At 41.4% G+C, this 23788-nt stretch overlaps 3 protein-coding genes and 1 pseudogene across 3 annotated transcripts; 1 reads left to right on the top strand and 3 right to left on the bottom strand.

The window, feature by feature from the left end:
• Window positions 1-403: 403 nt before the first annotated feature.
• LOC145477951 (uncharacterized) lies at window positions 404-2971 on the bottom strand. Its single transcript, XM_081455828.1, has 2 exons — window positions 2632-2971; window positions 404-2402 (listed from the first exon to the last, which is right to left on the bottom strand). The coding sequence occupies exon 2, from the start codon at window positions 1556-1558 to the stop codon at window positions 662-664; it is 897 nt and encodes a 298-aa protein (XP_081311954.1). The 5' UTR covers window positions 1559-2402; window positions 2632-2971; the 3' UTR covers window positions 404-661.
• A 1595-nt stretch (window positions 2972-4566) lies between these two features.
• Window positions 4567-9387, bottom strand: LOC145480084 (uncharacterized). The gene is made up of 5 exons (XM_081458563.1): window positions 9303-9387; window positions 8128-8688; window positions 7915-7989; window positions 7459-7521; window positions 4567-6995 (listed from the first exon to the last, which is right to left on the bottom strand). Exons 1-5 carry the CDS (start codon window positions 9385-9387, stop codon window positions 5104-5106), a joined length of 2676 nt encoding a protein of 891 aa, XP_081314689.1. The 3' UTR covers window positions 4567-5103.
• Window positions 9388-19712: 10325 nt separating this feature from the next.
• On the bottom strand, window positions 19713-20735 carry LOC145477954 (uncharacterized). The gene is made up of 2 exons (XM_081455831.1): window positions 20583-20735; window positions 19713-20120 (listed from the first exon to the last, which is right to left on the bottom strand). Exons 1-2 carry the CDS (start codon window positions 20733-20735, stop codon window positions 19713-19715), a joined length of 561 nt encoding a protein of 186 aa, XP_081311957.1.
• Window positions 20736-21123: 388 nt separating this feature from the next.
• LOC145480085 (oxaloacetate tautomerase FAHD1, mitochondrial-like) lies at window positions 21124-23371 on the top strand (annotated as a pseudogene).
• The last annotated feature ends 417 nt before the right edge of the window (window positions 23372-23788 follow it).

The following is a 23788-nucleotide window of genomic DNA, read 5'->3' on the forward strand; positions in this document are numbered from 1 at the left end:
ACTGAATACGGAATCGTATTACAGTGGAACCCCGTTAATACGGACACCAAAGGGACATGATAAAGTGTCCGCATTATCCGGGTGTCCGTATTAAGCAGGCTAATTTAAGAGAAAATATTTGAGCTTTTTAGTTGTCGGGACAAGGAAAACTGTCCGTTAGAAGCAGGTGTCCGTATTAAGCGGGTGTCCGTAGAGCCGGGTTTCACTGTATTGTTTTATTCGATCTATAAGGAAGATGCATAAGATACATAATTCTTAAGAAACCTAATAGCGAGCGATTCATGAAATTGCATGGAAAATATAATTCTCAAAATCCAACGGGTTACATAAACAAACGGTCACTTACTTGTGTGGCGATATCCAGTCAAACCTATTTCGGTAACAGGTCCGCGAAACGGGTCAGCAGATCGAGCAGTAAAACACTACAGGTTAGCGATCTTCAACGTAAGGTACAAAACGCTTTATGACCTTTGTCTCTGATTTCGTGGTTTTGAAAACGTGTCATTTTAACTCAAAGATCAACTTACTTAGTAATTACGCCATCGGCTGTCAATCATGCGACTAATTAAATAATGAAATGTCAATAAACGAAGTTAATATTAATCGACGAAACATTCTCCGCCCCGATAAGGGCGTAGTCCTTATCTCTAACAGCTTCTGGCTAGTCATCACCTTCTGCAGGGTGTATGACGGCGATCTTGATTGTGGGTCGGCTATACAGTCCCGTGGATGTCTTGACTTCAACATTTCGCACTCGACCGTCAGGTCCTGGGTACACTTCCAAGACTCTTCCAATTGACCATTTCTCTCGGAGAGCATTGGGATCTGATACTACAACGATATCATCTGGTCTCACGTTCCGCTTTTCCACTTGCCATTTCTTCCTAGGTACAAGCGACGGAAACACATATCTGTTCCAGCGTTTCCAAAATGAATCAATAATTTTCTGCACGAATTCCACCCTATGGCGTGGGTTCTTTGTTCCCTTGAAAGGCCCTTGTGGAATTTCTGATGACGCGCGTCCTAGAAGTATGTCGTTTGGGCATATGTAACTGCCGTCGTCCGGGTCATTTGGTATCCTACCGATAGGTCTCTGGTTTACCAGATTAGCCACTTCCAGTAGAATTGTGTACAGCTCCAATGGAGTTAGCACTTGACTACCGACAGCTTTCTTCGGGGCACTCTTGCATGTTTTAACAAGCGCTTCTGCACAACCATTTTGATGCGGGGCACCTGACGTGATAAACTTCCACTGCATCCCCTTTTCTCCACACAACTCTTTAACTTCTTCCTCGTTTATGTCGCCTATCATCTGACGCAGTTCTTTCTCGGCACCAACGAACTGAGAGCCGTTGTCACTCAGTATGACTGCTGGTCGACCTCGTATGGCTAAGAATCTTCTCAGGACTTGAAGAAACTCCGTTGTTGTAAGGTCCACTGCCATTTCCAAATGGACAGCTCTTGTGTTTACGCATGTGAACAAAACTCCGTAATGCTTTGCGGTCTTGTTTCTTGAGATCTTGACGTTATAAGACCCGAAATAGTCGCACGTGGTCATGTATAACGGTGGGGTATACGGAGCCTAAGCGAAGGGCGGGTAAATTTGCCATAAATAGTCTCCGCCTTGTGTGCCATTTCTCTACAGAATCCACATTTGAACTTCACTGCCTTGCTTAGTTTGTTTGCTTTCAAAATCCAAAACTTCCTTCTTGTTCTGGCGGTCGTAGCTGCTACCCCGTTATGGCCGTACTGGTGGGCATGTCTTGTTATTAACCAGGAGACCCAGTGATCACTTGGAAGAAGGGCGGGGTGTTTCGTGTCATAGGACACGATAGCCTCGTCCACTCTTCCTCCAACTCTAATTACACCTTTACCATCCAGAAACGGGCTCAGTGACTTGAACTCTCCCTTTTCCTTTCGACGATGCAAATCATTTTGAGCTGCTTTGATCCAGAATATCTCTGCACTCTCTAGTTCTTCAGGGTTTAATGGACCGTTTCTCCCTTCTTGAGCGTGTTTTCGTAAACTTATCTTCTTGGCTAGCCTTTGTATACGTGCAGTTACCCTTATCAATTTTCTCCAGCTAGAGAATTTTTCAAGGTTGATGACTTGTTCCACTTTCTTTACTTCGCAGACTGCTTTCACTTGACGACGTTCCATATCTTCCTCTGAGACAGCTTTCATTGTTTCTTGAGGGCAGAATTCTTCAAGCAGTTGTAAGAACTCTGGTCCATTGCTCCATCGTCCGTTCAGCTCCTCCACTCGTATTCCTCTTGAAACATCATCGGCCACATTCACTTCACCGGGGATGTGTCTCCACTGACTCGGGTCGGTGTTGTTCTGGATTTCTCCTACACGTGAGGACACAACTAATGGCGGCTAAATACAGGAATGGCTCCGACCTGTAATTGGATGATAAAAATAGTAATTAGCTAATAAGTTAACGCTTGACTCGAAGTGACACTTTTCACTTCACATGATCTCTCGAACGTTTCGTGTATTTATTTTTAGCTTTATAAGCCGCTCGCGTTGCTCTCTTGTTCTGTTCATTGCCGCCAAAATCGCGATAATCGTTGATATGTGCATAACGAATCTAAAAAGCAATTAAGGCTGAAAAATTCATCTACTTACATCGCGGGAAATGAATTGTTTGCGTGGATAAGGCGACAGAATCGTCTCGAGCCAACAACTTGGACCCTGAGCGATTCCCGTATTTAACCGCTGTACAGGAATAGCTCCGATCGCTGATTGGCTGTTTCTTATTACACTGAACACTGGACTTTTCTTATGTTTCTCTAGGAGATCCACCTCAGAACAGCAAAACAAAGTTATAGTCGATTGACAAACTATAATAAGCCCGTTTTGCCTTTCTCTTTAGCAAAATATGAGATTGAGAATAGCAAACAGCTATCTCAGTTTTCCGGAGCGATTCCTGTATTTAACCTCTGACGTAACGAATGTACAGGAATGGCTCAGATCGCGAGATCGGTGAGTGGTCCTCGGAACAATACTTTGACACGCATCACTGCATCACACAGGACGAAAGAACAAGAATATAAGTTTATTTTTTGCACACAGGATCTGCTTATGCTTATTGCAACTCACTATATAAAACTGGAGCGAATGTTGCTTAATAACTGAGAGTCACGTTATCTTCATATATTATTACTATGTAAATCAAAGGCGAGGGGAGGGGTGGGGCGGGGCGATGCATAATACTTGATATGTAAACATTTCTGCCAGCTCTTGTTTTTTGGCATGAAACTCTATTCAATTTTGCAAGAACTTTGCCTGATTAATTTTTTCTTGAGAAAAATATTGAGAATATAAAAACAAACAGAAATACTCATACACAGGATCATGCTATGTATTGTCACTCACTATAAAACTGGAACTTTTAATCTGCGCTAGCGCAAATTCTCAAAATTTTGACACGACTCTCCGAATTTGCTGGTAAATTTAGCTAAACTGATTGTACAAGAACTACAAGATCTGAAAACTGGACAAAGGGTTCCTAAAAAGCCCGTTGAAAAAAAAGACCAACAAAAAAAACAATACATGCTTCACGAAACTGAATAATTGATATTAAACGTTCCTTATCAGTGTAAAAAATCCCTGGTATAAATTACTGTTAATTTCATAACCTGGCAATCCCTCGATATCGTGAGCTATTCACAGTGCTAAAGTTTTTGCGTGTTTGACTACTGCCCTAGTCGTGGTTCAACACTTGAATTTGCAGATTGCAGTCTAGGAGATTTCTTTGGTGGCAACAAGGTTCTTTCGCAAGTGGTACAGATCCATTCGTTGGGTTCGTCAAGAAGATTGGCACATTCCCTAAGACATGAATTGTAGAAACGACATTGAATTATTACGTTTTAAAACAATTACCTCCCATTTAGCAACTGCACTAAACAAAAGTGGCTAGCTCGATAAAACTGATTTACGCAGACTGGTACATTAAAATCGGTAACTGAAGAGACCACGTATAGCCCTACCCACTAACAAAATAAAACTCTCTCTGGGGTAATACAATGGTACATTATACATTACATTAATACATATTTTATCAATGAAGCGGCTTACCAGTCAAGCCATTGTAAACAACTTTCGCACTGGATGATGTCCATACATCTGGACTGTTGATATGAATGACATTGCCAGGCTTTTTTCAACTCGTTCACTGCAAAAAATACAACATAGGTAATTCAGAAAATATATTTATCAGTCGGCCGGATGTGGTATGAAATCAGTAGTCTGTCTGGATGTTTGATTATCTTTACATGATTATTCATTGCAAATTTCCCTTGCTCAAACTTAAAATTGAGATGTTGGGTATGCCGAAACCTGCATGGTTGCTAACTGGACAATTGCACAGTCGAAACCGCAAAAACTTGATTTTTATGACAGCTTTTCATATCACAGGCATAGACCGATACTAACCTAACGTAAGAACCATTTTCAGTTCCATGCGTCATCTGTGAAGAATTCCTTCAACACTGATAAATCAGCCTCAACGGCTTCTCCGGGAATGGACGGTACTTTGGATAGGCTACATACGTCTGTAAGAGGTAGTTTCCTTCCAGAAAGCAGAATGTCTTAGACTGCCTGGCTTTCTTCCTTGCAAAACCAATTCATCATTTCTTGCAATTCTATGAAAGAAAAAAAAAGAAAGAAAAATAGTAATAATAATAAAATTTTTATTATAATAAAGCATACTAAATAATATCACAACCGTTCGGCAACACATGAAAGTGCACAATGTAAGCGTATTCAGGCAAGTGGTCATATTCATTTGCTTACTCGATAACGGCCCACTTTGTTCAGGGAATGGATTGCTTTTTCAGGCAACACCTATGTAATGAGCCTAGTGAAAAAAAGATTTTTAACTAAAAATTGCCAATAAAAGTAAAATCACGAGAACATGTAGCTTATATAGCTGACATAAAGACACGACAAATATCCGAGTTCAATAGTTTTTACATGTTCACCTTCCGTATTAATATTATCAGATGAGATTTGTTTTTCTGTGCTGATTTGGTCGTTGCCCCCTCTCCAGTTCCCAGTGATCTCCCTTTTTTTCTTCTTTGGATGGCTTTACCAACCTCACGTTGGTCTTCCTTGACTTTTTCTTAGTGGTCTGGAGAAGAAACGTTTTTGTGGCAAAATATTTTTGTTATGTGGAGCATTCTCTTTAGGGGTGGGAAGGTGTTTATTTCCATGTTCACGAATGGAAATAAAAGAGCTGTGGGCAGAACTGATGCTTCTCTCTAACTGTTGCAAAGCGTCGTCATTTTCGCATCCTTCAATATCACTGACAATAGTAAGCAATTTGGTTTTTAGTAATTGCTTCCGTCTTTCTCTATCCGTCTCACGATCATTGTTGGAAGCTTTCTTTAGACAGTCTTTAAGAAAGTCAATCTCCGCACTTTTTTCGGCGAAATTCTTCTCATCTTGGTGAGTATTCTGTGTTTCGCTATAATATGTTCCGTCTTCTGACCACTGCCCTGCATAATTCTCATCCTGACAGGTGCTGTACCTACAAACAAGGTGAATATGTTTGCAAATTGTAGTCGCGATTAAGCTGTCGCGGTAGTTACACACATACATATGCACACAGATGTTGCACTCTCGGCACTTCAGCTGGCAGTTTTGTTGCTCGTTACAGGCGTCCAATAGCTTTGACACTTTATAAGAGCTTCTCCCGTCCTCTCCAAGTACCGTCCAGGTATTGGAGTCCTCGGCTTTAACAGAGCCAGTTGAGAGGGTCAAACTGCGCAGATGCCTTTCCTGTATTTTATTTATGCGTGTTGTAACTTTTCCCTTGGTCAGTTTAATCAGACCATCAAAGGTTTTATCTCTAACATATTTTAAAAGATTAAGGAGACAGTTGTCTAAGCGCTTGTTAGTTTTCCCTTTCAAGTACTGATACTTGAAAACCTTATGGAATGCTTCCACAAACATGTTCGTGTTGATCCCAAGGCCAACTCTGAAGCAGTAGGCCCATTGTTCTTTTCGGGGTGTCCACTCCCGTTCAAAGTATTTCTTGAATGACGCTGTTTTTGTGGAGAGGCTAAGGCGATTGAGAAAACCTCGCAAGCAGTCGTCAAACAGTGTTTCGTCAGTTTGTTCGAGAACTGTCCGAAACATCTTGTAAACCTCGAGTTCCGTTGGTATGTCGCCAATTTTTTTCCTTAATTCATGAGTGATTGCTTTATCCACATGCCACGTGCATAGTAACTTCTGCGGACGTGGACATTCATCCATTACTCCGACCCAAGCATTATAGAATTGTGGGGCAATGTCACTCATGAACCAAGAGCTGGAACTAGTTCCAGTGTTTTTCTTAACCTCGCTGAAGAAGTTACACATTGTTGTAAAGTCTTCGTGGTTTGAAATGCACCACGCAGCTGGAAATCCCTCTCCAAACTCATCGATCACTAAAAGGGTCGTGAGGAGAAAGTCATACCCATTAGTTTCGTGTGTGCTGTCACAGCACACACCGTTAGGCTCAAATTTTCTCAGAATGCTTCTTTGAAATGGGCTCTGAATCACTATCATAATATCATCTTTGGCCAGGTCGTAGCCCTCAAGAGTTTCGCCTTGAAATTTATGAAAGAGAATCGAATTAGCGTCCGGGGAGCCTCTCCATTCGGTTATCCAGGCGAAGACACTATCTAGGTCGTTTTGATGTCTTTGATAGTCTTTAAGGCCAAATGCTCGTTGGATGTTAGAGAGATCTTTTCTTTCCAGTAGATGTTCACGTGATAAGTTATCCTCAGTTACACTTTCTCTAATGTCACTGAGGATCCTGTCTCTCGGTACCCCTTGTTGAATTTTGGCTGCCAGCTCTTGCCGTTTTTCTTTAGCGAGCCGTATGTGCTGCAGTTCTTTTTCGTGGCCATAGTGGGTATAGCAAACGTCAACTGTGATTGTACGATCATCTACGTACGTCACAACTAAAGTTGACGTGCAATTCCTTTCAATCTTGCAGCTTCCTGTTCAAAACGAACATATTGATTATATTTGTCACCTCGGGTACACTGCGATGTGTCGCTGAGTTCATTTTAACTAAGGGCGGAATTCTTCGTATCTCTAGTACCGAATCACAGCCAGTGAATCTCGTGTCATGAACAAAGAAAACACCAGACTGCAATATCTAAATGTAGTAACCACTATCCCAAAACAGTTAACAGGGTAATGCCTTCCATTTACCATATTGCCTTTATAATAAACATGACTAAAGTTCATTTGCCTTGCGATTTTTGACGTCGTTTTCCACTCCGGCGTGGTCTGTAGGTACCACAGCTGTTGCACTGGAAATATTCAACTTTCCGCCCGCGCTACTTTGATTTTTCTTGGTTCCTGTAGTAGTAAAAATTCAGATTTTAACTGCATCTTTACCCGCATTTGAGGCATTACTACTTTCTCTTAAATATAGCCCTCTTTAAACAAACCCACCTGTTACTTTCACAAACGAACAGCCTTCTTTTTCCTCCATTTCTGCTTTCCATGCTGCAAATTCTGCAGAGAAGGTATATCATTAATAATATCTCTAAGAAGAGTGAAATCCATTAATATATAGGATTGACCATGATAGTAAAAATAACAACTGTCGATGTTTTTAGCATCTAACAAACTCATTTTGCAGGGCAAGGTATTGAAACCATTTCTGGCATTCTCCTTTGCGAATCGCGACAACACTTATTTTGTTTTGTACCTCCGCTAACTAACCAAGAAGGAAGTAGCATGTGTGTACGATGCTATTTCATATTTGTAGGTCTTATGTCACAAGTATGTATACATAAATCTACTTCATGGTATGTAATTTCATAATACCATTAAGTTAACGTTATGCTCGAGATCGGGCAATGAAAAGAGAACGAAGGATTACAATGTATAACAATCGCAAAATACCTTTAACATTCTGCATCAGTAGAGCTTCCGTCTCAAAATTTAATCCATGTTCCGTGGACAGATGTTCCCGTAGACCTTAAATCCGGTAGAATTGCCTGCCACACTCAATGCATAAACATTTCCCGCTTTGAATAGTTAGATTTTTGGCATCCATAGCATGTTTTCTCATCATATGCCTTTTGATATTTCAGACTTTAGGGCAAGTGTAATCACACTTAGAGCACTTGTGGACTTTGGTAGCTACGTCTATTTTAACTTCTTTGACTTTCTTGTACCTGGTTTTCTGTTGTACTGGTTTTTGGTCTATCTCCTGGTCTGTCTCCTGCGCTAATTCCGGGTCTATGTCATGCGGCGGTTCCAGGGCTGTGTCCTGGGGTGGTTCCGAAGCTGTGTCCTTGGGTGTTTCCAGGGCTGTGTCCTGGGGTTTTTCCTGGGCTGTGTCCTGGGGTGTTTCCGGGGCTGTGTCCTGGGGTGTTTCCTGGGCTGTCTCCTGGGGTGCTTCCGGGGCTAAGTCTTTGGGTGGGGTCGGTGCTGTCTCTTGTGGTGGTTCCAGGGTTGTGTCCTGGGGTGGTTGCGAGGCTGTCTCCTGCAGTGGTTCCGGAGCGGTCTCCTGTAGTGGTTCCAGGGCTGTCTTCTTGGGTGGTTCCGGGGCTGTCTCCTGGGGTGGTTCTGGCTCTGCCATTTGCAGTAGTTCCGGATCTGCCACTGGTGGGGGTTGCGGCTCTGTCTCCTGTGGTTGATCCTCATCCTCTATAGTTGATGCGAGCTGGTCTCCTGAAAAAGAAGGCTTGATCCCAAGTAATTGCAGATTAATATCTTTGGCAGTTAACCAGTGAATCAGCACTCTTCATAAATAGATTGAATGGAATGTAGGATTTGTTATCCAGGAAATTTCATCAGGAAGAGAACTTTTGGTGTCGGGAAAGCCGGATCTCCACAGAGTAGGACTAAGGCAACTTATGGCCCCCATGACCACAACAATTATTCCACAGATGTTACTGCAGGATTGTAAAGGGATGCTCTTAAAACAGCTTTCAGTGCATCGGTGGAAACCACTGCCGTTGCCCTCCGGTTTGTGTGCAATAAATCGCCCGTGGGCTGGTTTTCTGAATACGGGAAACACCCTTGAAAAACCGTGAAGAATGGAGTTGACTGTGGATTTCAGGTTTGTTGGAGGAGCCCAGCCAAGAGTGTCACAGTAAAACCACTTTGTCACGGATGTCGTGACATCGTGTCACGCATTAAGATCGCAATGCATTATGGAACTGTAAGTTTCACGAGCACGCCTTCACAAGATGGCGGCAATGTTGATGTTTTCTCGTGATTAAAGTTGTTTGCAATCCATCGAGTCTGAGCCAATTCTTAAGTCGAACCGCGGAAACAGGAACCTTCTGAGCCTACTCCAACTTGCAATAGTATTGGATATTCAACATGGTCCACCGAGAAGGATGAAAACAGATTGTGATCGATCATCTGGAAAGTCGGCAGGTTTCTCTCACAGGTCACAGGTCACAGGTCACAGGTCACAGGTCACAGGTCACAGGTCACAGGTCACAGGTCACAGGTCACAGGTCACAGGTCACAGGTCACAGGTCTCATGTCACAGGTCACACTCAAAACACTCAGTAAAACTCGCGATGTAACAATTACTCGAGATTCCCAAGAGGTTTCTCGATGTTTCCATGCAACAAACCCTAACTTAAAATCTTTTACTGTATAATTTTAATGAAAAAAATTCTAGGGGTGGTATATGTACGAAATGGGTTGAAATGTAGCTTTCAGACATGTAGTGTTAATATATTTTATCGTAATAAGATAATTCATTATGATAGCAAATTGAACTGTTTTATTTCTCTTTTTTTTGAAATCTTTACAACGAGTATGTACTAAACAGAAACAAGAGGGTCCCCTATACCTCCTCTAAAAACAATTTCACGCATAAGTAATTGGCCTTTTCACGCATCACAAAAAATTCGAAAACAGTTTCACCTTCACAGCAAAAAAGAAGCAATCACTTTTCACGTAAACATGCAAAGGCTAAATCATGTGTCACATAAAAATACAAATTTTATCCACGTTTCTCAAAACATAGAGAACCCTCCGTTTTGATGCATCGAAATGCCGTGTGTGACACATCGTGACAGACTAGATTCTAGGCCCTCCTGGTTCACTGTCGCTGTGGTTAGTTTCTCAGTCTTCCAGCCGCAAGCGCGTGGAATAGGCAGGTTGTACATCTAGTTTGGTGTACTTTACAAGCTTTAATGATGCTAAAATCTCCGAAAAAAAGTGAACAATTATTCCCGCAAAAGTCGTTAGTTCACAAATCACGCGTGAGTAAATACATAATTCACGGATCAGTGTAAGCCTCTTTCGTTTTCATGTTATATTGTAAGGCCACAAACAATTTATGTTTTCAACAGAAATAAGTCTTGGCTTTCGTTGGATCAATGTTTTTTTTATTTCAGTGCTACAGCTGATTTCCCATATGCGTTTTTTTTTTCAGAAAAGAGCCGTTATAGTTAAACTTAGGACGCATTTGTATGCATCTGTTTCATGACGTTTTGGCATATTTTTTGGTGACCTGTGACCTGTGACCTGTGAAAGAAACCTGCCGCTGGAAAGTGAGAAACACGAGGAGATACGAGTGAGTCTTTGAAGCTGTGATTTGAGTCTTTTCGTAAATTAATTGCGATTATCCTAATGTCTGGAAAGCTTGCGAGGAAACGGAAGCTCCGAGCGAGTCACAGAGCGTCGACAAGAAACATTATAACGTCTATGGTTAGCCAAATGTTGCAAAATTCAACAACTTGGACCTTCATATTCAACAACTTATATTTATGTTCAACAACATATATTTATATTCAACATTTTATATTTATATTCAACGATACGCATTTTCTTTCAACTTCAACCCAAATTATTTTCATTCAACAAAAATATTTGTTCAACTTCAACCAAAAATAATATCATTCAACAAAAATATTTGTTCAACTTCAACCAAAAATAATTTCATTCAACAAAAATATTTGTTCAACTTCAACCGAAAATAATTTCATTCAACAAAAATATTTGTTCAACTTCAACCCAGATTATTTTCATTCAACAAAAATATTTGTTCAACTTCAACCAAAAATAATTTCATTCAACAACAATATTTGTTCAACTTCAACCACAATTATTTTTATTCAACAATAAAGTTCCCGGACATTCAAAATAGTCATTCAACAAAATTCCCCGTCCCACCCCCTGAACTACCCCGAACGCTGTCACAAATCCCTAGTGTTTTGGGTACCCAAACCACTGAAAGCGTAAAACTGATGCAAGTGAAATCATCCACAATTCTGCTCAAAACCCATTTATCCTCTTACGAAGCTTTGTCTCAATAAATTAAAGCGTTCTTTAGCTTGATATAAACACAATACGTCTCTGAAAATAGTCGCAATTCATAACAGACTGTCTGATCCGAGTCCGCAGTTATAACGACATATAAAACCGAATTCACGCGCCAAAGATCCTTGTATGAACATGCGCTTGGTGCCTATTGATAACCCTTGAAATGCACGTTATTCAAAACGAGAAAGGCGCTTTCTAAACCTCCGATAGTGCGGCGATTAAAATCAATATGCGAACGAACGGCCGTCACACAATATGCAGGTCTCAAGCTGTGACCGACCTCTGTATATGTTGCCTGTCGGAAATAAACTCTGGCTTAGACTTGTTTGTCGCTCTTTCCTTTACCATCCCTCCTAGTATATGTAGATTTTGCCGGAATATATAAGATGAAGATATAAAAGGTTTGCTTTGCCTTTTAATCCTCGGTCGATTTGGCTACCCTGAATTAAAGAAACGATAACAAACAAGCATATTGGAAAGGGATACCCATATATCACCAGGGATTTAAGTATCCCACTTTCCCAGTGTTCAAAGGACGTAGTCTTGTCTACTTTATTTGCATTTTTTATAGAATTGTCTCCGAAGAAAAAAACTGCTTTAATGGCAAAATCTAATAGGAGGGATGGTTAAGGAAAGAGCGAGAAATAAACAAGTCTAAGACTTTCCCTGTATCCAAGGATTAGCCTTATATACTTTATTTATATTTATTTTGGTTTTGTCTCCGAAGCAAAAAACTTATTTCATGGCATAGAGAACTGTTCCCCGGCAAAATCTACGTACACTAGGAGGGATGGTCAAGGAAAGAGCGACAAACAAGTCTAAGCCAGAGTTTATTTCCGACAGGCAACATATACAGAGGTCGGTCACAGCTTGAGACCTGCATATTGCGTGACGGCCGTTCGTTCGCATATTGATTTTAATCGCCGCACTATCGGAGGTTTAGAAAGCGCCTTTCTCGTTTTGAATAACGTGCATTTCAAGGGTTATCAATAGGCACCAAGCGCATGTTCATACAAGGATCTTTGGCGCGTGAATTCGGTTTTATATGTCGTTATAACTGCGGACTCGGATCAGACAGTCTGTTATGAATTGCGACTATTTTCAGAGACGTATTGTGTTTATATCAAGCTAAAGAACGCTTTAATTTATTGAGACAAAGCTTCGTAAGAAGATAAATGAGTTTTGAGCAGAATTGTGGATGATTTCACTTGCATCAGTTTTACGCTTTCAGTGGTTTGGGTACCCAAAACACTAGGGATTTGTGACAGCGTTCGGGGTAGTTCAGGGGGTGGGACGGGAAATTTTGTTGAATGACTATTTTGAATGTCCGGGAACTTTATTGTTGAATAAAAATAATTGTGGTTGAAGTTGAACAAATATTGTTGTTGAATGAAATTATTTTTGGTTGAAGTTGAACAAATATTTTTGTTGAATGATATTATTTTTGGTTGAAGTTGAACAAATATTTTTGTTGAATGAAAATAATTTGGGTTGAAGTTGAACAAATATTTTTGTTGAATGAAAATAATCTGGGTTGAAGTTGAACAAATATTTTTGTTGAATGAAAATAATTTGGGTTGAAGTTGAAAGAAAATGCGTATCGTTGAATATAAATATAAAATGTTGAATATAAATATATGTTGTTGAACATAAATATAAGTTGTTGAATATGAAGGTCCAAGTTGTTGAATTTTGCAACATTTGGCTAACCATAAACGTCTGCCGAAGAAATTCTGGAAGCGTTTGATGAAGATAATCTACTGTCGCCCCTCAATACTACAAGATTGCGACAACAGAAACTCCTACCAGAAGAGAAACTGAACATGATACGAAATTTAGATCAAGAAATCCTGGCAGTCGTCGCCGACACTCTAATAGAAGAGGAAATTTGTGAAGCGGACGAATTCACCGCATTTACGCAGCTTGCTGCAATGAGAATAGACGCCGCCTTGACTACAAGCCTACAGACCCCTTCGACGAAACTTCGAATCGCCCAGACCCTCCCAGGAACAAAACTGGAAGCCGAAACACGTCTAACTTCTTCGACATCGCCTGGAATTGCTGTGACTTCTTCGGAAACACATCTGACTCCTTCGACATCGCCTGGAATTGCTGTGACATCTTCAGAAACACATCTAACTCCTTCGACATCGCCTGGAATTGTTGTGACATCTTCGGAAGCACATCTAACTCCCTCGACATCGCCTGGAATTGTTGTGACATCTTCAGAAACACATCTAACTCCTTCGACATCGCCTGGAATTGTTGTGACATCTTCGGAAACACACCTAACTCCTTCGACATCGCCTGGAATTGTTGTGACATCTTCGGAAACACATCTAACTCCTTCGACATCACCTGGAATTGTCTTGACAACCCCTGAAACACATCTATCTCTTTCAACATCGCCTGGAGTTGTTTATGGGGCATCGGAAGCACGTGTCACTCCTTCAACAGCACCAGAAATCAGCTTAATGCATTCACAGCAAGCACATGGATATCCTCCAGTGGCACCAGGTATTTCTAATACTTATGGCATAGGAACACAGGTAAAATTACCTAAGCTTGATTTAAAGAAGTTTAATGGAGACATAAGTAAGTGGCCCTCATTCTGGGACGCCTTTGAATCATCTGTGCATAACAGCACAAGGCTTGCTGCCATTGACAAATTCAATTACCTGAATTCTCTCCTTGTGAAATCTGCTAGTGAAGCCATTTCTGGGTTGTCCATCACTGCCGCAAACTATGACGAGGCAGTTACCATTTTGAAAAGAAGGTTTGGCAACAAGCAGTTGATAATTAATAGACACATGGAAACATTGCTGCACATAAGCTCAGTAAAATCAGGCCTTTCTGGTAACACCCAACCGCTGCAACAGTTGTATGATCTGATTGAGTCTCAAGTCAGAAGTCTTAACTCACTTGGAGTATCATCTAATTCGTATGGAAGCCTACTGTCATCTGTTGTTATGAGCAAGTTACCGCAAGAATTACGCTTGATTGTCAGTCGAGAAGTGAAGGATGAGTGGGATCTTGATCGCATTCTTGAGGTTTTCAGAAGTGAGCTTGAAGCTAGAGAGAGAGCAAGTGGGAGCAATGTTCACATGACAGAACAACCGTCAAACAAATTCCCTAACAGCAAAGGTCGTAAGGAATTATCAACAGATGCTGCATTGTTTACTAAGGAGTTGAAGCCGACTTGTACGTATTGCCGAATGGATCATGCATCTAACATCTGCAAGACGGTGACAAACATTGCAGCTAGAAGGGATGTGTTGAAAAGGGCGGGACGGTGTTTTATCTGTTTGAGAAGAAACCACATCAGTAAGGATTGCACATCAAAAATGAGGTGTCTTAAATGCGGACAGCGACACCATGTCAGCATCTGCACTAGTGAAATTGGTGATGGAATTAGGCCTCACCATGGTATTCCAACTGTGAATGGATCACCTTCACCTCAGGGCCCCCCACGAGAGTCAAATGGTAGTACAGCCTTGTATGTAAACACATCGACACCCATCTTTCTCCAAACCGCGAAGGCAGTAATATACAGACCTGGTCAACCTACAGAAAAGTTTCTAGCCCGACTTATTTTGGACAGTGACAGTCAGAGGTCATATGTGACCACTAAGGTAAAGGATGTGCTAAAATTACCATCTGAGAGAAAACAGACCATTTCTGTGAAGACATTTGGCTCAACAGAAGAGAACACTCAGAGTGTGGATGTTGTTAACCTATGTATCAGTGCTGAAAATGGAGATGATGTGCAACTGTCAGCATTTGTTGTACCACTTATATGTGATCCTCTGCAAGGTCAGTCCATTGCTCAAGCTAGTCTTACTCATGCCCACTTGAGAGGACTCAAACTTGCTGACTACTGCACTGGTGATGATGATGTTATGGTTGATATTCTCATTGGATCAGATCAGTACTGGCACCTGGTCTCTGGCAGAGTGGTACGGGGGGAGAATGGTCCAACAGCAATGGAGACGAAGCTTGGATGGGTTCTTTCAGGACCACTACATGGAGCAATGCAAAATGAACAACAGCGAACCAACCTTGTCACAACTCATGTACTCAAAACTGCTGTTAATCCTGTGAACATTACAAATGAGAGCCTTGATGGAAACATGAAGAGATTCTGGGATCTTGAGTCACTGGGCATCAGACCAAGATCTGTGTATGAAGAATTTGAAGAGAAGATAACATTTGAGAACAATAGATATGAGGTACACTTGCCATGGAAGGTGCCACACCCACCTCTTCCTGATAACTATGAATTGAGCGTGAAGCGATTAAACAACCTACTCAAACGTCTGAACCAAGATTCGGAAGTGTTGAAAGAGTATGATTCAGTCATAAAGGAGCAGGTAAGGAAAGGCATTGTTGAAGTCATAGAGAGACCCGGAGAGGGGGAAGTTGGGAAGACACACTACCTTCCGCACCATGCAGTCATAAGAAGAGACAAGACAACCACCAAGCTACGAGTTGTTTATGATGCCTCAGCCAGATCTGCTGGCCCAGCTCTGAATGACTGTTTGTACACAGGGCCACCCCTTGCAGAGAACATTTTTGACATACTCTTAAGATTTCGAGCTAGCAGAGTAGCCCTAACTGGTGAAGTGGAAAAGGCCTTCCTCATGGTGGGTATCACAAGGAAGGACAGAGATGTACTAAGATTTCCATGGGTGGATGACATTGAGAAGAGGTGCCCTGAGATTGCGGTGCTAAGATTCACTAGAGTTGTGTTTGGAGTATGTTCTAGCCCATTTCTACTCAATGCAACCATGAAGTATCACATTGAAAAGTACAAGGATGAGGATCCGGAGTTCGTGGACCAATTTCTTCGCTCTATCTATGTGGATGACTTGAGTTCTGGAGCCGCCAACAGTGATGCAGCATATGAACTTTACCTGAAGTCCAAAATTAGACTGGCAGAAGGAGGATTTAACCTGAGGAAATTTGTGTCAAATTCCAGTGAGCTAACAGAGAGAATTCAGCACAATGAAGCAAGCATCTCAATTCCTACTACATCCAAGAACACTGAACACACGCCTGAAGATCTCGCGAAGAAAGATGTGATTGAAGAAGACAAGACTTATGCCAAGAGTGTGCTTGCAACTGCAGAGGAGACATCTGGTGTAGAACAGAAGGTGCTTGGTGTGCGGTGGAACTTTGACAATGATCAGTTTGTGTTTGAGTTGAGAGAGATAGCAAGCCTTGCTAGGAACATTGACTCTACCAAGAGAAATGTTGTCAGTGTTGTGGCAAAGTTCTATGATCCAATGGGATTCCTGTCACCCATCATTATTGAGTTCAAGATGTTCTTCCAAGAACTCTGTAAGGCGAAAATCGGCTGGGATGAGCCTTTAGAAGGAGAATTGAAAGGAGGGTGGCAGACTTTGGTTTCTGGATTGCAAGGCATAGGTTCATTTACATTGTCAAGATGTTACTTTCAAGGAGTCAAGGAGAAGATTATCAATTGTAGCCTTCATGGATTTGGAGATGCTTCCAGGAAGGCATACGCAGCAGTTATTTACCTGCAGATCACCACCATGGGAAGCTACGTCAAATTCTTAGCCTCAAAGTCCAGAGTTGCTCCAGTGAGAGAAGAGACAATTCCTAGATTAGAACTTCTTGCTGCTTTAATAGTAGCAAGACTGATAAGTCATGTTGGCAAAGCATTAGAGCTTGAGGTGAATATTAATGAGATGACCTGCTGGACCGATTCAAAGGTGGCGTTGGCTTGGATCAAGGGCGAAGAAAGGGAGTGGAAACCATTAGTCCAAAACCGAGTAAATGAGATCAGGACACTTGTACCAGTAAAACACTGGAGGCATTGTCATGGAAAGATCAATCCAGCCGACATCCCCTCCAGAGGAATGAGCCCACTAGAGCTGTCAGAGTGTGCCTTGTGGATTGAGGGACCCACGTGGCTAACAGAAGATGAAGAATCAGAAAATGATGAGCTTAACAATGACCAGCTCCCACAAGAATGTCTAGAAGAAATGAAAGCTGGAGACAAGGAGAAATGGAATGTTGAGATCTCGTCTACACTACTAGTGACAGCTGAAGCCACTGGCATAGCTAAGATTATGAAGTGTGAAGATTACAGTGAACTACAGCGACTCATAAGAGTCACTGGACTTGTTCTCAAGTTTGTGAAAATCATGAAATCAAAGTTGCAGAAGAATGTACAAGCGCAAGAAGAGCTGACAAGTCAAGATATAGCAGCAGCAGAAACACTTTGGATCAAGGAAATACAGAGATCCATGAGCAAGAATCCCAAATTTGAAATTTGGAGACATCAATTTGGCCTATTCACAGATGAGCATGGAATCGTGAGATGTATGGGACGTTTGTCACAGACGCAATTACCCTCCTCAACAAAGTACCCAATTCTGTTAGACAAGAGTCATCATATCACATCCCTCTTTGTAAGAGAAAGCCACAAACGAGTAATGCATGGTGGTGTAAAGTCAACCCTAACTGAATTGAGATCAAGATTTTGGATCGTTCAGGGCAGACAGTTCGTGAGAAAGCTGTTACATCAGTGTGTTGTGTGCCGAAAACTTGAGGGAAGACCATACAAGGCGCCGCCGCCACCACCTCTTCCAGAGTTCAGAGTAAAGGAAGAGCCACCGTTTACCTATATCGGAGTTGACTATGCGGGCCCACTCTATGTCAAGAGTCGTAACAGTCCTCAACTGAAGGTGTGGATCTGCCTCTACACATGTTGTGTTACCTGAGCTATCCATTTGGATCTCGTACCAGATCTGACAGCCCAAGTATTCCTGAGAAGTTTTAGAAGATTTACAGCGAGGCGAGGAAGACCTTCAGCGGTGGTGTCTGACAATGGCAAAACTTTCAAACCTGCTGCACGAGAAATCACAAGAATACTGAATGACCCTGGAGTGAAGCAACATTTTGCAAAGGAACATATCAAGTGGACATTCAACCTTGAGAAAGCACCATGGTGGGGTGGAGTATTTGAGAGACTTGTGAGATCAGTAAAGAAATGTCTAAAGAAGACTATCAGCGGAGCCAAACTTACCTACGAAGAATTGCTGACTGTGGTAATCGAAGTCGAAATGATTCTTAACTGTAGACCGCTGTCATTTGTGTCAAGTGAGGATTTCGAAGAACCCCTCACACCCTCACATCTTCTGTGTGGAAGACGACTGATGAGCCTACCAGACAACAGTTCAGACACCGAGCAAAGTGACACAGATGTTCAGCCTAAGGATCTGAACAAACGAATGCATCACTTGAACAATGTAATTAACCATTTTTGGAAGAGATGGAGGAGCGAGTATTTGCTGGAGTTACGGAACTCCCATCGTAATGCTACCCAGAGAACCACAGACCGAGTCGTGTCCATTGGAGATGTGGTTATCGTTCATGATGAAGATCAGCCAAGAGGAAAGTGGAGGATTGGAAAGGTTGAAAATCTTGTCACAGGATCTGATGGCTGTGTCAGAGGAGCTGTTGTTCGAGTTAAAAGCAAGGGAGAAAGAACCTCTACGCTCAGACGTCCAGTATAGCGCCTTTACCCCTTGGAGGTCCAGTGCAAGGATGATGAGCCGGAACCTGCAGTGAGTTCCAGAAGGACAGATCCTGTCCCCACCGCCGGTGGTGTTCGAGCTGAGCAACCTCTTGAGCCGACATGTGACCGCCCAAGAAGGGCAGCTGCTGTAGAAGCGGACCGGAGGAGAAAAACACGGCTGGAGAATCTAAATTAAGGAATACTTAAGTGACATTGAACTGAGAACACTTTACTGTTGTTGTTTGCCTTTGTTAAAATGATGTAAGAGAATGTGTTGACCAGATTAGTCTAGCTAGGTTTTTATTTCTGGTCAACAAGGGGGAGTGTCACGGATGTCGTGACATCGTGTCACGCTTTAAGATCGCAATGCATTATGGAACTGTAAGTTTCACGAGCACGCCTTCACAAGATGGCGGCAATGTTGATGTTTTCTCGTGATTAAAGTTGTTTGCAATCCATCGAGTCTGAGCCAATTCTTAAGTCGAACCGCGGAAACAGGAACCTTCTGAGCCTACTCAAACTTGCAATAGTATTGGATATTCAACACACTTGTTTTGAACTGTATCTACATATAGCAGAGTCCAGTGGCACCCAGGGTTCTCGGGTGTGGCTACGCGTGTCTCTCTAATGTTACCCGCAACATTAATGATGAACACAATGCTTCTGATCTGCTTACCCCGCCGAATGGTACATGTCCAATGTTATAGCTCCCTTTTGTTCGATGGTATTAGATCATTAAGAATGAAAGCTGCAGTTTCGGCGTTGTAGCTGTAAAGGCTTGGATTGTGGCAATATTCACCCAGTTGTTTCCGGTAAGGTTCGCCAGATCTGAAGAAAGTGTTGCTTTGCCAAGGACGACTTAACTGTCATTGTAGGCGAATAAAAGCTTCTTAAAGCCATCCAAAAATCCTGGAGGTGCACACTGCTCGTTCGGTGGACGAGGTGTCACTGTTAGCCACTGCACCTCTTGATTTACCCGACGAGAAATATCCCTTAGCGAATGGATTTTCAGCAATGTTTCCAATGACGGCCTTGTGTAGGTACCTGCAGAACAGGTGATAGCGGCATACTTTGCACTGTTAAGTGTGTCCAGCATATGCTCACAAATAGACTTGGAAGGAATTCGTGATACCGTACTGACGTCAGTGATATGATCTGGGGTTTTAGAATGAAGGGTTTGAACCCCAGTGGCAACTATTGACGGGAAGGAGATACCGGCTAAATCACCTCTGTTCGTTGAGTGGAACTTGTTGTTGATGATGATTTCCTTCAAAAATAATGAAACAAATTGCCATCATACGATCTTTTCTTTTTAATAACTTTATTTTATTATTAGTAGAACTATATTAATTTTTATCAAACCACGTATTGAGGAAAGGTGAAAATGGATTCTTGCTTTCCTGTTTTTTGGAGAAGGTACAATCCAGCGAAATACAGAAAGAACTGCACCTTTCCTCAATACGCGTTTCCCAGAGAAGGTCGTTCGAAAGTCTGATGATTTAAAATGTTCCGAGCAAACCTTTCTGCTTCTCGAAATCTAAAGGACAATTGTAACGTTTTATTATTACGGGCAAGAAAGAGTACATAAGCAACGTAGTAAAATAGCAGCTCGGCTCAACACATAATTCTAGTTGACCAAATTAAATGTAATTAATTACTTTGTAAACCTGAACAAATTGATTACAGATAAAGCTTGCTTATCTTGATGTCGTAAAACACAATCACTAACCTGGAAGTTTTTGCCAACATCTCGACGAATTCTTACAATCCAGCTTTTCTTCGTATATTTGTCAACTGGAAAGCGATGTAAGGTAATTCCTAACTGACCTTTTGATCTGTTATTTGAGCACAAGGGCACACTACAATGATCTTTATTTAGCATGATTAGCTGCGAAGTCGCAGATTAAACACGCGTCGATTTCATGCCTAAAGTAATACGTCATATCCAATATGGCCGCCGCGTGACAGGGGTGAAATGGTACAGAATTAATTATGTTGCGACGCAAGTTGCACAGTGCAGTGGGACTTCCAAAACAAAGGAACTCGTACCAGTCCAGCCTGACTTTCCTTTGTTTTGGTAGTCCCACTGTGTAACTTGCGTCCCAGCATAATTAATTCCGTACCATGTGACCGGATCGTGCAAAGGGCCCATTTTGCTCTTATTACTCCTTGATTTACGTTTCAATTAAGAAATCTGCCCACTGGTAGCTATCTTTCAACATAGCAACACCCGTAGCAACAGTTGTTTACAGTTTAAAAAAACTCACAAAATGGATTCAATTCAGTACATTTTAAGGATTATAACTTTACAGGAAAACTTTAGAGATGTGTGTGGGAGGCGCTCGTCTCTAGAACTAGCAGTCCGGGTTTGAGCCCTAGCTGGGGACATCGTGTTGTGTTCTTGGGCAAGACACTTTACTCTCACAGTGCCTCTCTCCACCCAGGGTATGTTTCTCTTAAAAAGCTACTTTTTCATCATTATCAATAAGACCTCCAACAAAAGCCCTTCATAACTTATGTTTAGGGCAACTGTGGCAGCCCCAATGGTCATAAATAGGTATCAAATTTTTGGCCATGTCATAAATAGGGTAGCAAAAATCACAGATTCTGGTCATAAATAGGGTAAGGGTCTTGGAAAGTGGGCCACACACCCCCACCCAACTTTTCTGGGAGTACCCTCCCCCCTGGGGTATGTGTGGCCCCAAAGGGTATGGTTTTTCACCCAGTTTGGTCATAAATAGGGTAACATTGATCTGAACTAGAGACTTGATAATTATTATAAGGTAGGTCTGAAACAATGTATTAATTTAAGGGTCAGGTCATAAATAGGGTGTCAAATATTTGGTCTGGTCATGAATAGCAGATTTTGGTCATTAATAGGGTAAGAGTTCTCTTAGTTTTGTTGATTCTATGTAAGGTGCCCATGTAAGGTGCCCATGTCCCCATGGGTGTGTCCTTTAGGTTAGGCAACACTAGGTTATAGTGTATTGCATTACAAAGGGTGGTTTTTTTCTTTTGTATGCTTTTGTTTTTCTGTTCTAGTGAGGTTTTTCTTTCAGAAAATTAATCGCTATTTTGAAGGCTTGTTGAAATTTCTTGTTTTTCTCAGAAGTAAGAGTAGTTTCTCCTTCTAAGATTTCAGCTGTGATTTCACATCCTGTCTTCCGCACAACAAATCAGTAATACTCTCATCCGGCCATGAAAATAACCAACTGCCTGCCTCCCCCGCCCTCTTACAATCTCGCATCTTGACTTCAAATATCCCTCCATCCTGCATCCGAACAGCAAAACACGGCTCATCCCACATCTGCTAATCCTATGCAAGACCCTGTAAACAGATACCAGCAAATTTAATGCAGGGAGAGGGGTGGGTGGGTAAGCCTGTGATGGACTTCTCCTGGTAACTTCATGCCATGGAAACAGGAGATAACCACCATCCCGATGGTCCACTCTATGCTTGAACGCAGGTTTTACTTTACTGACAATCAAATCAACTAGCTCTATTAATGATTCCCTAGACCTTCCCCTTTACATTTCTAAATCACAAAATACAACACAAGGTCAAGCAGCTTTGGGATGGAGGACTGAATTTGGTGAAAATCAATGAAATCAAATGTTAAAATATGTCCCAATAGTTGCACAACAAAACTGTAAATAACTTGTACAAAAACTGCTTAATGTGAAAGAGACAGAATAAATTATTACCAGTACTTCAGAATACTATATCTAAGGAATAGACACTTTGCAAGAGAAATAATACTGACAACAACTGCTACTTAAGAAAAATACGGCCCTACTTAAAATGAAGACCCTCTTTGAATGAATTTTTAGGCTCCTTTAATTTCTTTCTCAAGCTATTTAAAAGTAAACAATTCAGCCATTACAATGTATTGTAGCTCACATGTATTATCTATTTGTTATACATTTTTTGAAAGCTTAACAGCAAACAATCAGTACAAATTTCAAGCACAAAGTGGTAAAAGGGCCTATTTCTCATTGTTGTTCCCTTTTGTCCATGTAGCTTCCTCCAGGCTGTGACTGAGCTTCATCATGAAGTTGAACTTGTTGTTGTAATCGGTAAAACAGGTGTGGCTATTTCTGAAACAAATGCAGTGAATCATGTTGGGGGATATGCCCTGGCTCTTGAAATGACTGCTAGAGATATTCAAGGTAAAGCCAAGAAGCTTGGCCACCCTTGGACTTTTGCTAAAGGTTTTGATACCGCACTACCTATCAGCGAATTTATCCCCAAGGGTGAGATTCCAGAAGCTCATAATGTTCATCTTTGGCTGAAGGTTGATGGTGAATTGAAACAAGATGGAAACACTCAGGATCTGATCTTTAAGATTCCTTATCTTTTAAGTTACATTAGTCAGAGCACAACACTTGAAGAAGGGGATTTAATTTTGACTGGTACTCCAGAGGGAGTCTCAGCAGTGAAGCCAGGGCAAACTATAGTTTGTGGTATTGGTAATATAATTGAAATGTCATTTCCTGTTTCATTTTAGAAAGGCAGGACAAAGTCATCTCATTGTGTTTCAATGCAAAATTTATTCCAAAAACATGAAAATACCAGTTTACAATGTAAATGTTATATAAGTAGCACTTTTTAACTAAATAATTTAAATTTATAGATAAACCTTATCTTTTTTATACATTTTGAGTACCGAGTTGTCCAATATTGGAGGAAGCATGGAAACAGGAAATAAACAATTTGTTTTTTTGTTTCACAATACATCAACAATATATCTGTTAACCCGGCCGGCCCTGAACAGCATGCTATTAATCAGGTAAACTAACTTATTTCTCAAATTATACGAAATCAGACAGCAGGAGAAAATTAAACTTGCGAATTATGTGAGTTTGCCTTGGGATCTTGTAATCTACTTAGTACTGATTTATACTCGATATGGCAGTTTTCAATTAAGCATCGTA

This window comes from Orbicella franksi, chromosome 2 (assembly GCF_964199315.1).
Source record: "Orbicella franksi chromosome 2, jaOrbFran1.1, whole genome shotgun sequence".
Classification (NCBI taxonomy): Eukaryota; Metazoa; Cnidaria; class Anthozoa; order Scleractinia; family Merulinidae; genus Orbicella; species Orbicella franksi.

Bases quoted from the DNA above. Each gene is read 5' to 3' on its own strand.
- LOC145477954 (XM_081455831.1), bottom strand. From the start codon at position 20,735: ATGCTAAATAAAGATCATTGTAGTGTGCCCTTGTGCTCAAATAACAGA. The intron at 20,121-20,582 runs GTTAGTGATTGT...TTATTTTTGAAG, and splicing joins ATGTTGGCAAAAACTTCCAG to GAAATCATCATCAACAACAA.
- LOC145480084 (XM_081458563.1), bottom strand. From the start codon at position 9,387: ATGATCGATCACAATCTGTTTTCATCCTTCTCGGTGGACCATGTTGAA. The intron at 7,990-8,127 runs GTGATTACACTT...ACCGGATTTAAG, and splicing joins AGTCCACAAGTGCTCTAAGT to GTCTACGGGAACATCTGTCC. The intron at 7,522-7,914 runs GTATTTTGCGAT...CCTTCTCTGCAG, and splicing joins ACTGATGCAGAATGTTAAAG to AATTTGCAGCATGGAAAGCA.
- LOC145477951 (XM_081455828.1), bottom strand. From the start codon at position 1,558: ATGACCACGTGCGACTATTTCGGGTCTTATAACGTCAAGATCTCAAGA.